The sequence below is a fragment of the Microchirus variegatus genome, assembly GCF_963457635.1.
Source record: "Microchirus variegatus genome assembly, chromosome: 3".
NCBI lineage: Eukaryota > Metazoa > Chordata > Actinopteri > Pleuronectiformes > Soleidae > Microchirus > Microchirus variegatus.
In genome coordinates this window covers 31,109,611-31,122,474 of record NC_139804.1, presented here as the reverse complement: position 1 = coordinate 31,122,474, position 12,864 = coordinate 31,109,611, and the positions used below count along the sequence as shown (strand labels likewise).

General features: G+C 44.7%; 1 protein-coding gene across 1 annotated transcript in view; it reads right to left on the bottom strand.

The window, feature by feature from the left end:
• The window catches only part of kmt2a (lysine (K)-specific methyltransferase 2A), a gene marked incomplete at its 5' end in the record, with an annotated part of 34,834 nt that overhangs the window by 11,486 nt on the left and 10,484 nt on the right, over positions 1 to 12,864 (bottom strand). Inside the window, 14 exon segments of the mRNA XM_083886769.1 lie at positions 1,780 to 1,853; positions 2,211 to 2,321; positions 2,855 to 3,031; positions 3,166 to 3,350; positions 3,606 to 3,719; positions 3,855 to 3,975; positions 4,201 to 4,299; positions 5,779 to 5,925; positions 6,021 to 6,257; positions 6,372 to 6,445; positions 6,530 to 7,209; positions 7,328 to 7,556; positions 8,204 to 8,381; positions 9,475 to 12,788. Of these exon segments, the coding sequence (XP_083742895.1) occupies positions 1,780 to 1,853; positions 2,211 to 2,321; positions 2,855 to 3,031; positions 3,166 to 3,350; positions 3,606 to 3,719; positions 3,855 to 3,975; positions 4,201 to 4,299; positions 5,779 to 5,925; positions 6,021 to 6,257; positions 6,372 to 6,445; positions 6,530 to 7,209; positions 7,328 to 7,556; positions 8,204 to 8,381; positions 9,475 to 12,788 (5,740 nt within the window).

The following is a 12,864-nucleotide window of genomic DNA, read 5'->3' as shown; positions in this document are numbered from 1 at the left end:
TGACTAACGTATTTGTGGCAGGGACCATTTTTATAATGAACATTCATTAACTGTCAGACTTCAGGTTAAAAGAAGGAAAGATGCAGTAGAATCACTGGTTAAAACGTGACTTAATCTACTTTAATGATTGTTTTTTTTAGTAACTTTTTGCATTCATGTAGGAACAAATCAAAGATTGTGAGTGTATGTTATTTTGGGTTCTTAATAAACGTGTGAGGGTGAGTTTAATCCATCAGTTCTATCATCCAAATTGAAACAATGGCAGCATTTTTATTTGTTTTAACCAACATTTGTCCTCGTAGAAAGTTTGTTTTGACACCCGCAATAAACATTAAAGGAACTTTGCTTTGTTATGTTTTTAAATTCTTTTACAGGCTGGCTAACTGATGCCATGTCAAGTCTCATACTTAAGAAGCCAAGAGAGAGAGAGAGAGCGGCATCTAAGCAGGCATTCATCCAGTGATGACCACACAATCCACTGGAGGGATCATTGGTTTTCTGGACGGAAGCACTGATGCATCACGCAAAAGAGAAAACTGACAAGTCGACCACAATTAGACCACAAGAATGTATCAGAGAGCCTTCCAGTGAAATGTGACACTATTACGGTTTGCTTCGCTCGTTGCCTCAAGGCGAGTTAGAATAAACGGTCAAGAAAAGCAGACAGTTAAATCTGAGTGAATTAGTCTAGTGAGGGGAGTGCGCCGTGATGGAGTGTCTGTAAAAACTCTGCTATTCATTTACAAAGTGAAAGGTCCACACGACCATTAACTGGTGAGCTATGACTCATTCTGTCTAATAATGCCAAATGTCAACAACTGCCGTCTCTGTGATCAATTATTCAATATGGCCATTTGATTATTAATCACTGATGTCAAGAACAATAAAACAACACAGCAGCTGTGGAGGGATTTCATTGATCAGTTACCAACTTTTTACTAGTTCTAATAATCACATTCATTCATGTTATTGTGGGTGTGTGGGCCATCCATTAACCACTTTGATTCACCACTAATCTGCTCAGTGGGTTCATTAAATCAGAGATTGTGTAATCAGTGTCACAGTCACTTTTCTGGGTTAAGGTAGAGTGGGTTACAAAACCCCCACTTCACTCATCTCTTGAGTAATCGGAGGAGTTCTGTTTCTATTGTCATGGCAGGAAACATTTTTCAGTAGTGATTCACAGAAATGAACAGCATGTAACTTGCAAAAAAAAAAAGATGACTCCAGGTTCTTAGGGGTTGCTGGTAAAGTCAGCCCACACATGTTGTAAATATTAGTTCACTGCTTTCTGGTTGCCTCCTATACAGAGATGATGGAAGCCACATCTTTCTCCTCTCTTTCAATAATTACAGACCCTGCAGTTTTTCAAATGTCAGTTCTTCTCCGAAGGTTTTTGGACAAGCTCGCATTACAGGAGCATTAAAGACAACATTTCGTCAGCGTAATTACAAACAGGACTTGCACTTAACGTTTAGAAAGCAACAGCACATCACAAACTTTGAGAACTTAAATATTTACATTCGGACTGTTCTTATTAGTGTGAGCTTCTGTTTACTTTCATGTCAAGAGCTGATTTTACAGCTTTAAAAATGACATCAACGTGTTAATCAAACTGCTACAGTAACACAACCCTGTAAAAGTAATCGAAAACCAACCGGTAACATGATCACTTACGTAACTCTAATGAGTTACTCAGAACAGTTGGATGCTGCCCACTGAAACAATTGTGTAATCGGTACAATATTTTGCATGGACTATGGTGTGACAGACACTTACTTGGCAGATACTTTTTGCCTTTCCCAGAACCTGGACTCTTTTACTTTGAACCAAGGGAAGATTCGGTCCATTTGCTGAAAAAGAAAACATGCGATGAGGTTTGTCCGTCAGCCTGCTAAAGCGCTCGCACAGTCCTACATCAGAGTCAAGAATGTGGTGAGTCATACTGTGGCTCTATAAAGAGGTTCTAGCTTAATTATGGCATACCTTTGCCTGACATGTTTAACCTATTCCTCTGTGTGATTTTTCAAAACAGCAATACGGCATGTTATAACATCATTAAAACAACATTAACAGCATAGTGTGACAAAAAAAGTGTTAAGCAAGTGTTGTTTTGGAATTGCAAGAACATGTGTGAAGTGATCAGGAATGTTAGGTTTTGCTTTTAGGTGTTGAAGTGAGGTGACTGATATGATAGTCCAGGTTCTTACCCGAATAAAGAAAGACTTGACCATGCTGTTAGCTTTCCTGCTCTCAGGCTGACCGCCGTCACCGTTGATAGCTGTCTGAATGATTCGCACGATGTCATCACTAAACTCCAGCTTGGAGAGGAAACGGTGAAGAGACACAGAAGTATCATCATCAAAGTGCTTTACAAAGATGGATACAATTTCACCATTTTAGCCCTGCCTCAAACATAATTTCTCATAGGGTTTGTGAAGACAGCGAAAGACTCTACTACTACTGTTCAAAAGTTTGGGGTTCACCTATACCACATAATAATTTTTCCCTTTCGTCAAAGAACCAGCAAAACTGTTTTCAGCTGTGCTAACATCATTGCACAAGGGTTTTCAAGGGTTTTCTAATCATCCAATCGCCTTCTAACGCCATTAGCAAACACAATGTACCATTAGAACACTGGAAATGGGCCTCCATACACCTATGAACATATTCCATTAAAAACCAAACATTTGCGTCTAGAATAGTCGTTGACCACATGAACAATGTATAGAGTGTATTTTTGATTCACTTAATGTTATATAAGCGCATTGATAAAAAAGTGATTTTCCTTCAAAAATAAGGACATTTCTATGTGACCCCAAACTTTTAAACGGTAGTGTATATAGATATTTACCAATGAATTGTAGCGGCATTGGTCCATCTTTTTTTTCACAGACTCCAGGTCTGGAGGGGAGTCACTGGGAGGTGTGGAGGCGACTTCCGTCAGCACCGGAGGATCTGGACCCTCTGGAGAGCGACGGGATGGAAGACTCTCCTCTGTCTCTGGATTCAGCTCCGGAGGCTTCACCGCCTGCCACAACACCAAATGTTACAAAACTGGGTAATATCACAATCACAGATGTCGCCTTTCTGAAAAATCAATTGCTTTCTTTGTGTTCAGGTGCTTTAGTCTGACGTCACAGAAGAGGCGTGCGTGCATCTCACCTGTCTGTAGCGCAACAGGTGTGTGGATGTGTGCGAGTTGAGCAGTGCAGTGAGGATGTGGCGAACGCAGCCCTGAAGCTCCCTCTCCAGCGTCGTCCTCCACTCGGCTGGATGGTGCTCGGTGCATTTGGTGCAAGTGTAGGTAACGCTCTCTGGCAGATTTGACAGTAGCTCATACATTTCATCTGGAAGAGAATAAAAGATGACGGGTCATTACTGTGCCCCATTACGGAGTTTATCGTCTTACAGCATCTCATCAACATGACAGCGCTCCGAAGGCAGCCAGTCAGTCTGCTTCACTGACACACAAGACAGCTGACAAGATGAATCGATTGAAGAGCAACAACTGCTGGACATGATTAAATACAGCGCTCGACTACATTAACTTGAACTTTATACTCAATATTAATATTTTACTGGCTTTAGCGTGGCCTACTAACCTGTCAAATTTTCACACTTGGCATGAACCCAATGTTTGCAACGAACACACTCCATCATCTTGCTGTCATAGTCGTCATCATCATAGCACTTATCACACAGTGGGCAGAAATTCCCTGATGAAGAAAACAGTAGAAGGTGAAGTCGGATAAAACCACTTAGTACAGTATAAAATATGATAGCTTGGATTCAAATTTACTTAATAGCTGACTCTCAAAAGCTTCCGTGTTCATTGAGGATTATTCACTCACCTTTAGCAAAGAGTTTGGCACAGTCATGACACATGGAGAAGTCATGTGACCACTGGGCATCCCAGGACTTCCCAGGTTTAGTGGCCCCGCAGCTCTTACAGCGCACACATTTGAAGCAAACCTAAAAAAACAAAGAACACATAAGTGAGGCGGCGGCCGTTTAAAGAGTAGAGATGGTGTAAAGGTGACACTATGAGACGAGTAAAATACTTTTTTAAGTATATACACAGATGTGAGAAATTGGAAAATGTGTGAACAAAAGGTGAGGATAGATAAGTGGTGCAATTGAGATAATTAGAAAACACCGAAAAAGGTGGAGAGGATGTCTGAAGGAGGACATTCATACCCAGACTCTCTTTTTCTTGGCGGGTCTGGTGGGATGGTTGGGACCCAGGCACTCCGGGTGATAACTGTTTCGGCACTTATTGCACTCCAGCAGCTGCTGCTACAGTGACAGAGACCGAATGGGAAATTAGATTATTTAAAAGATAAAAAGAGGCAATATTAAATACTCCATGACTGACAATCAACTGGGTTATAGTCAAAGTAAATCAGAATAATATGGTTTAATATTAATGTGCAGTGACATTAATAACCTTCACCAAGTTTGTTGCATTTCAAAAGATAAGATTCATTCCATATATTCTAATATGGAGTGCATTTCTTAGCGGGCTTCATAGATGAATGGACATTATTATAATCAGATTCCAAAGCAGCTACAGTGTCAGCTGTATAGAGACACTTAAGGTGATGGAGATTTTCGCTTTTTTTCCAGTGGCTTTGAGTCAACACACTTCGCTGATGTAAATGCTTTGCAACATTCAAATAATGTGCTGCAGTATCTCTCTCGCCACCCCAGTCCCATTCCCAATTGTGAGCTGTTCTGCCAATTTAAAAAAGCAGAAACGGTGACATGTCCGAGACGAGAGACCAGCTTTTTCAGCACAACTGTCGTTCTGTTACAAACAACAACCACAAAAACAAGCAGGAGAATTCAGGGAAAACAAACTACAGATTTTTCACAGACAGTCTCAGTCCGTATTGGATTTAGGAAACTTGTGAACGTGCCGTCATAAACATGTGGGTATTGTGTTGGAACAGGTGAGTGACACTCAGTAGTCACACAACACAGCCGTGACGCACACTTTCACCAGTAACCCAGCTATGTCTGAAAATCTATTATTTTAATTAAGATTTGACAATAAATACAATAAAAAATACAAAGCAAAATGTTATTAACCTTCTTGTCAAATCTCACTTCAGTTTAATTTCAGATCGATTCAATGATGAGCCTAATCGAGCTGCCTCATTCTTTCCGTTTGTGCATGACTGCGTGACATGTCCTTCAGAATATCTGATTAAAAAGAAAATCTGTAAATGGCGGGTTATTGGGCTGATGCTGGTGTATGCTCTTTCTACAAAAAACATGTGGATTTTGTGAACCATCCCACCATTTGCCACACTCTGTTGAGAAGTGAGACAGTGCCAAAGACCTGCTGCTGTTCAGTTGGTCACAGATAACTCAAATAAAAGAAAAAAAAATGTGCTTTACGCTCTTTTGACTGGGATTTGTTTCAAAGGAAGAGCTACAACAAATCAATTTTCTTTCGGAGTCACATCTTGTGCGTTGGACTTTCAATAACCAATCGACTTCATACAACAAATCAACATGCTCATCGTCAGTCATTTGATTGTGTTGTGCAGAGGAAGTATGTTAATGTACGATTCTGAAAAACCAAGCATGAAAGACTAACGCCACGATAATATCGTGGCAGCAGTTCAAGAAGCTGATTAAGTGCCTTCTGCTGGCAAAGCAAACGAGAAGCTAAAAGAAGATTCTTCAACCCTTTACACTCTGTCACTCTTAACTAAGCCTCTTTTGTGTACAACTTCAAAATGAACAGAGGAGAACTGAATGGCTTACTTTAGTTTTCTGGTGCTGGCGCCCACAGACCTGACAGAATCTGCATCTTCGACAGCACCAGTTCTCAAACTGCTCCTTCAGAGGGCGCTCTGACTCCCCCAGGCAAAAGAGATGGAACGGTTCACAGCATACCTGGCAGAAGACAAACTAACAAAACCGAAAGACAGAGAATAAAGACATAGACTGTTAGTATACAGGTTTAGTTATCGCTCTAAGTTTTTGTGTAAAATACTTTTTTTTACCTCAACATTACCACTGCTCGCACATAAGAAGCAGAGCACCCTAGGTGTGACAGGCACAGAGGTGAGCAGGCTGAGGCCACCAGCCTCCCACACCTTCTCCACGTCATGGTCCCTCTTGAAATCCACTCTGATACGATGCACTCCGTCGCAGGGCGCTCTAGACTTCACCTGGCCCCTAGTCGAGGGAGTGCTCAGCCAGTTTAAAGTACTGCTGCTGGGGGGTTTAGTGGTCAGCGGCTTCATGGGATTGATTGTGCCGGAGGAAGAGATGCAAAAGGAGCGTGAGTGACAGAAATTATAGTTGGGTCTGTGCAGCAAGTATCAACCCCTAACCCTTAAATAACAACCTACCTTGTCTTTTGGTTTCTGTTTGTGAGATTGAGGAGCAGTGCGAGAAGATGGCTTTTTCACCTGTTTCAATTCAACTACGAAACACAGATAGGACATCATGTTAAAATATGCACAATTAAGATGAACTATGTACTGTATTGTTATTCAGATGTAGTTACCCGTTTCAGAAATATTTGTAGCTGGATTCTGGTGCTGTAATGAGTGCTGCTGGGGCTTCTTCTTGGGCTCGTTCAGAGGAACCCTGGGTGGGGCATCTTTTTTTGGCGGTGCCTGACTCAAAAGAGCCTGTTGTTGTTGTTGTTGTTGTTGTTGGGGGGATGCTTGATGGGACTGCGTAGACTGGGAGGGGGAATTCTGGGCAGATGACGAGGATGAAGAGGACGAGGATGAAGACGATGAATTGGAGGAAGAGGATGATGATGATGAGGAGGAGGAGGAGGAGGAGAGGGATGTTGGTACACTTGGATGTGGCTTGTGTCCCTTCTGTCTGGACTCCGGTGTCGGAGCTGGGGACTCATCCTGGGCTGTGACTGTGCTGGAGGCCTGAGTTGGGTCTGTTGGGGCAGGAGAGAGCGCTGGAGACGATTGCTTCGATGATGGTTTTGACTTCTCCTCACCCTGCTTCAGAGGAGGAGTTTCACTCTTTCTGCGTGGAGGCTCTTCTTTTGGTGGCGCAGGAGGAGGTTTAGGACCAGACTCTGAGTTTGGTCCTTTCACCGGATTGAGACCGTCTCTCCTCTCAGACAACTTGTTCTTTTTCTTGTCCTTCTTTCCTTTGCCTTGCTTCTGAAGAAACATCTTTGAAGGCATCCACTGCAGGTTCTGACATTTCCTCATCCTACAGAAAGTGACACAAACAAGCATCAACTCTGCATTTCTTAAATATCCAACTTAAAAACTCATTTGTAATAATATCTTATGAACAGATGACAAACGGTTTATCAGATTAGACTTACTTGCAGCACTGCTTTTTAATGTTTCGTCCTCCAAACTTAGGTTTGTCGAGACAGTTCGTACAGGCACCACAGTCTTCTGGAACCTGACAGCCGGGGCATTGGCCACATCGCCGTGACCGCCGGCCCTTCTTGGGAGGAGCTTCTTGAAGTGACTTTTGCCGTGTTTCCCGTGGCTTTATGGGTGGAGACTGAGGCTCTGCCTCTTCAGAACCTGCTACCGATGACTTGTCTGAAACAAGAAATCACATCAAAGAAGACATCATTACTGACACGCCACAGCGCAGTGAAGGTGACGACATAAAAAGTCTAAGCTAAGAATTTTTCTTATCTCGACACTGTGCAAACAGGGCATGTGATTGGAGCTAAAGGAAGTGCAGGACAAGAGCTTAAAACAGAAGCATCGATCACTTGCTCTGTCTCATTCGCACTACACGTATCTGAAGCATGTTTGAGGTGGAGGGCGATGAGGGAGAACCTGCACTCTCACAGGTTCAAGTGGAAGTGGTAAGCAATAGCTTACTGTGTTTGTGAGCAAGTGAAAAGTTAAAATTAGTTAGTTGTGTTAACAATAGGGATAACATTAGGGAGTTTTAATAAAAGAAGCAGTAATCAATCCTCCCAATCAAATAAATTATTATGTAGTAGCTTAAAAACTTATGTTATAAATATTCTCAGACTGTTGTGTCAGTTGAAGTGTTATACAATGAATTTGTGACCACATCACACTCCTATAATCTATAGTCTCTGCAGAGCAGTGATGCTAACCAAACCCTCACTCAGAATAAATAAATAAAAACATTAGGCTGACAACATCGACAGAGAAGCCCAGCTCTAATAACTCATTAATAACAGCAAAATGAGAATGAACTGCCTCACCATCATTCCCCATGGAAGATAGGATCTTCTCTCTCTCCTCCCAGGGCAAGGCACTAAGTGTGGGCATATCATCAGGGAACACGGCCCTATTACGGCCAAGAGCCACAGCTGCGCGGCGACATACATGCTTGATGCGCGGACCGCGGACGGAGGTCTCCGACGAGTCACTCTCTTGACCCTGCTCACAAACACGAGACAACACAACGAGTAAAATACACATTTGAAGGAGCTCATATTAATAAGGATGCAGCCAATCACACACTACACGCATACACTACCGTTCAAACGTTTGGGGTCACATAGAAATGTCCAAAAAAGCACTTTTTTGTAGGAAAAGCACTTTTTTTCTATACATTGTTAATGTGGTAAATGACTGTTCTAGCTGCAAAAGTCTGGTTTTTAATGGAATATGTACATAGGTGTATAGAGGCCCATTTCCAGCAACCATCTCTCCAGTGTTCTAATGGTACATTGTGTTTGCTAATTACGTTAGAAGGCTATTGGATGATTAGAAAACCCTTGAAAACCCTTGTGCATTTATGTTAGCACAGCTGAAAACAGTTTTGCTGGTTCTTTGACAAAAGCAAAGTTATTATTTGGAATAAAAATCATTATTTCTAATCTTGTCAATGTCTTTGACTATATTCTCTATTAATTTTGCAACTCTTTTGATGAATAAAAGTGTGAGTTTTAATGGAAAAAACACAAAAAATGTGTATTGGTGACCCCAAACTTTTGAACGGTCGTGTAAATGTGCGGACAAAAAAAAGTCAAAATTCAGAGGTTGCTTCCATCATGAGAATGTTACACTTCATTAGATGAGAATGCTTCACTGAGCGAAACAAAACTTTAAGCGATGAACAATGTACAAATGTGCTGATGACGACAAGATAACAGAGAAGAGGGTTTGGTTGAGTTGAACTGGGACAGTTGAAAATGTGCAGTCACTGTCTAAAACCATATAACCTTTAGATTAACACAAAAAGAACAGCGTATTTTCTCTTGAGGGTATAATACTTTCAAATGAAACGCCAGTGCAATGTTCTGCATAATGTATGAAGCTAAAAGAATTCCCCTTATATAACACCCTCTGTGGGACTTTCCGATTATCGAGTTTCAGTTTGAGTACAAACACACATTTCTATTTTTAACAAATATTCATTTGAGCATGTCAAAGACACTTGCCTGTAGCTATATAATGAAAATGCGAGAAACGTTTGGTTGAAGAAACCAAGTAAATATGAAGGTGGTACATGAACAGGATAACTGACCTGGACCTTGGTCTGGTCCGCAGACTTCATCTTACTCTTCTTTATCTCGAAAAGCTGGGCTTTGGCCTTCCTCAATAGTCCAACTACCCGCTTGTCAGTCACAGACACGGGCTGGTTCTCTGCTTGTGCCAACACTGTTCCAAGAGAAGAGACAGGAAGCGGTTGTTTGCCAGGTTGACCTTGAACACTTGGCGTCTGCTGGCTAGGAGCGTTTTGTTTCTCCTTCTCCTTTTCTGGATCCTCGACCTCTGCTACTTTCTCAGAGGGTCGAACTTTCTTAGGTAAACGTCCTTTTGCAATAGACACAGGAACAGAGGCGTGCACCTCTGGAGAGGCAGTGTCAGGAACCATGTCAACTGAAGTTGATTTTTTCCTCCCTGGAACTCCCTTTTTTGGAGGAAGAGCTGAGAGAGCCGAGAGAGCATCTTCTACGTCCCTTCCATCCTTTCTCCCATCCTTCTTATTCTCCTTCTCTTTCTCACGGTTTTTTTCAGAATCCCTTTCCTTTTCCTTAGGAGCAAGTTCCTGAAGGGCTGGTAAGCTTTTTTCTTTACTTCCCTTTCCAGCTCCTCGCCCTGTGTCCTGGGCACTGGAAGGAAAAACAGGGAAAAGTGGGGAGGAAGAGGATGATGTGGTTGACAAAGGAGATGGGTTTCCAGCAGCCCCTCTCCTGCTTTCAGGTGTCACTTGTGAGGCCAGACCCAGGGATCCAGTGGAAAAGTTGCTGAAAGGAGCAGGAGTTAAGGCACTAGTGGCTAATGGACTTGCAGAGACCCCTGGTAAAGAGCTGGTGTTACTACTGGAGACAGCGCCCGTCAGCACAGACTTGTCAGAAGAGCTTTTCCCTCGGGATATCTGGCCCACAATTTGGCTGCTGCGTCTGGTCATCGAGTGAGAAGGAGACCGTGGGTGGCCACGTAGTCCTCCAGTGACAAATCGTCTCTTGCGTCTAAAGATTCTGCTGGAGCTGGAGGATGTCTGATTTGGTGAGAGAGAACCAGAGGTGCTCCTAGGGGATGACTGCAGGGTAACGGACTCAAATATCCGAGAGTGGGCCTCGCTGGGCGTAAAACGCGGGGCACGGAGCAACGGGCTGCGCTTCTGGTGTGGTGCTTCGAAACGGGACGAAGAGGGATGTTGGTGGTGGGTATGGCCATGAAGAGGGGTAAATAGACGAGATCCTGTTCCTGCTCCACTGCCTGGTGTAGGGAATGATACTGGTGTAGCTCCCCCTGCTCCACTGACACTTTGTGGCAGAAGCCCCACATCTTGAGCTGTGAGAGGAGGAGGGCGGAAGTTATCAAATACGGGCTTACGGATAAGGCCCTCCTTAGCATATTTAGCAGAGGAAAAATACTGCTGCTCGGGATGAGACAGGGATTTCCAGCGGAAGGTGGGTTCTCTCAGAATCGAGCGGTTTCGTTTATCCGCTAGGCTAGACAGTACTGATGGTCCAGGCAGAAACTGAGGGATGGAATGAGGGATCCAGGGCGACTGAGTGAGGTGATCGCCGATAGCAGCTGTATTGGAAGAAGCTGACTGGGGAGGCTGTGGAGGGGTGAGTAGAGGTGGAGGTGGAGGAGAAGAAGAGGAGGAAGCTGTGGATGAAGCTTGCTGGGAATTTGCAAGTGTAGAGGAGGACATCAACACTCCTGTCGGTGGGCTGATAATAGGCTTTTTAGGCCCAGTGCTGAGTGCCTCTCTCACCCTGCAGTTCTGACTTCTCCGCCCAACCGCTGATTCTCTCCGGCCCTGTCGACTCCTCTCTGCCAACACATGCTCAGGTTCTGGCTCCGAGGGAGGGGATGGAGGCTGTGAGCTGTGCAACATGTTGCCCTCCCTCTCTCCTTGTGAGGATGGAGAGTGATCCTCTGGATCTGACAGAGCCTGTGTGGCCTCAGAAGCCTGGGAGTCGCAGGACGAGTCGTCCAAGGTTGGGCTGCTGGACCTGGAAGACTCTGCAGAGGAGAGCTGGGAGGAATGCTGTGACACAGCACTTGAGCCACAGGATGCTGCGCTACTACTGAATCGCCCATTGGTGGCATTGTTGCTGGTGTTGGTGTTGAGCAGATTGGCAACGTTTGATGGAGCAGTGGGGGCAGGGGCAGGAGGTGGAGGAGGCGGGAGTGAGTCATTTGGCGCAGAAGTGCTTGTGCTCGTAGCAGCTGGTGTCGATGAGACCTGCACGGGAGAGGGGGAAGAGGATGTGGTGGAGGTGAGTTGGGTAGATGTAGAGACAATTGAGGGGGCTGTTTCTATCCGTGGTATCTTCATATGAGGAGGAGGGGTTCCAAAGCTACCCTCGTCTTCAATGAAGCGCTTGGGGGTTTTGATGATGCGAAGGGAAACAGTGCTGACCACGGGCATGATAAACTGTCTGATGTTCTTTAGCTGGGTCTTTCTGATGCCAGCTTCAATGACTCCTGTCCTGCTACTCTCAATGGATACAGCTTCTTTCTCCATTCTCTTCTGTGCTCCTTTCTTAGCTCGCTGCAGCAGTTGTTTAGCAATAGTAGCATCAGTGCGTTTAGAGGACGGGACAATCCTGACAGGCTTTCTGTGGCGAGGGCTTTTCCTGAGGCCCACTGTCTTTCCTGGCTTGGAGGGAGATGGGGAGGCTGGTGGAGTGGAAGAGTCCTGATCCTCAGTTCCATCAACATTCTGCAGCATGGACTGCTGAAGAGTGTGTGGTTCTGAGCCTCTGTCCCCCCCTCTGACCCTGAAAGCCTTATGTTTCCCTTCCCCACATTCAATAGAGGTAGACAGCTGTGCAGCAGCAGCAGCTGCTGCCTCAGCTTTAAGCCGCTCTGCTGAGGGCGGTCGCCCACGTCTGCGTCGAGGTACACCAGGCAAAGTCTTGAGCCGGGACTTAAGAGGGGAAAGTTTAGTTGCTCTCAGCCTCTTCAAGTTGGTAACTTTGGATTCAACCCGTCCTCCTTTGGGAAGCTTTGCCTCACTGTCATGAGGCTGATTAGAGCCCAGAGGCGTCCTCTTGGTGCCCTTTCTGTCCTTGTCCTCCTCTGTGTCCATGCCCAACTCAGACCCAACCTGCCTCCTGTCCTCCCCTGCTGCATGGCTGCCTGTACTCCAGGCTTTCTTGCTACTTGAAGATGGGGGTCGACCTCTCCTCTTTTCGCCGCTGCCAGGTGGCCTTCCAGGCAGCCTTTTCACCTTCTCAGCTGGCCTTTCTGGACCCTCAGGTTTCGTCTGTGAAGGGGTTGGTATGGGGAAGGGTAGACCTGAAGCAGCTTTCTGGGCACTTGGGGCCCGTGGTGGTCGGCCTCTGGGTTTCTTCTCCTGTATGGGTGGGTCCTCTAATATAATCAGACAAAAAAAACAGTAAGTTTACAAAGCATGGAAGCATCAGATGTAGAAACCCTGTAGGGATAT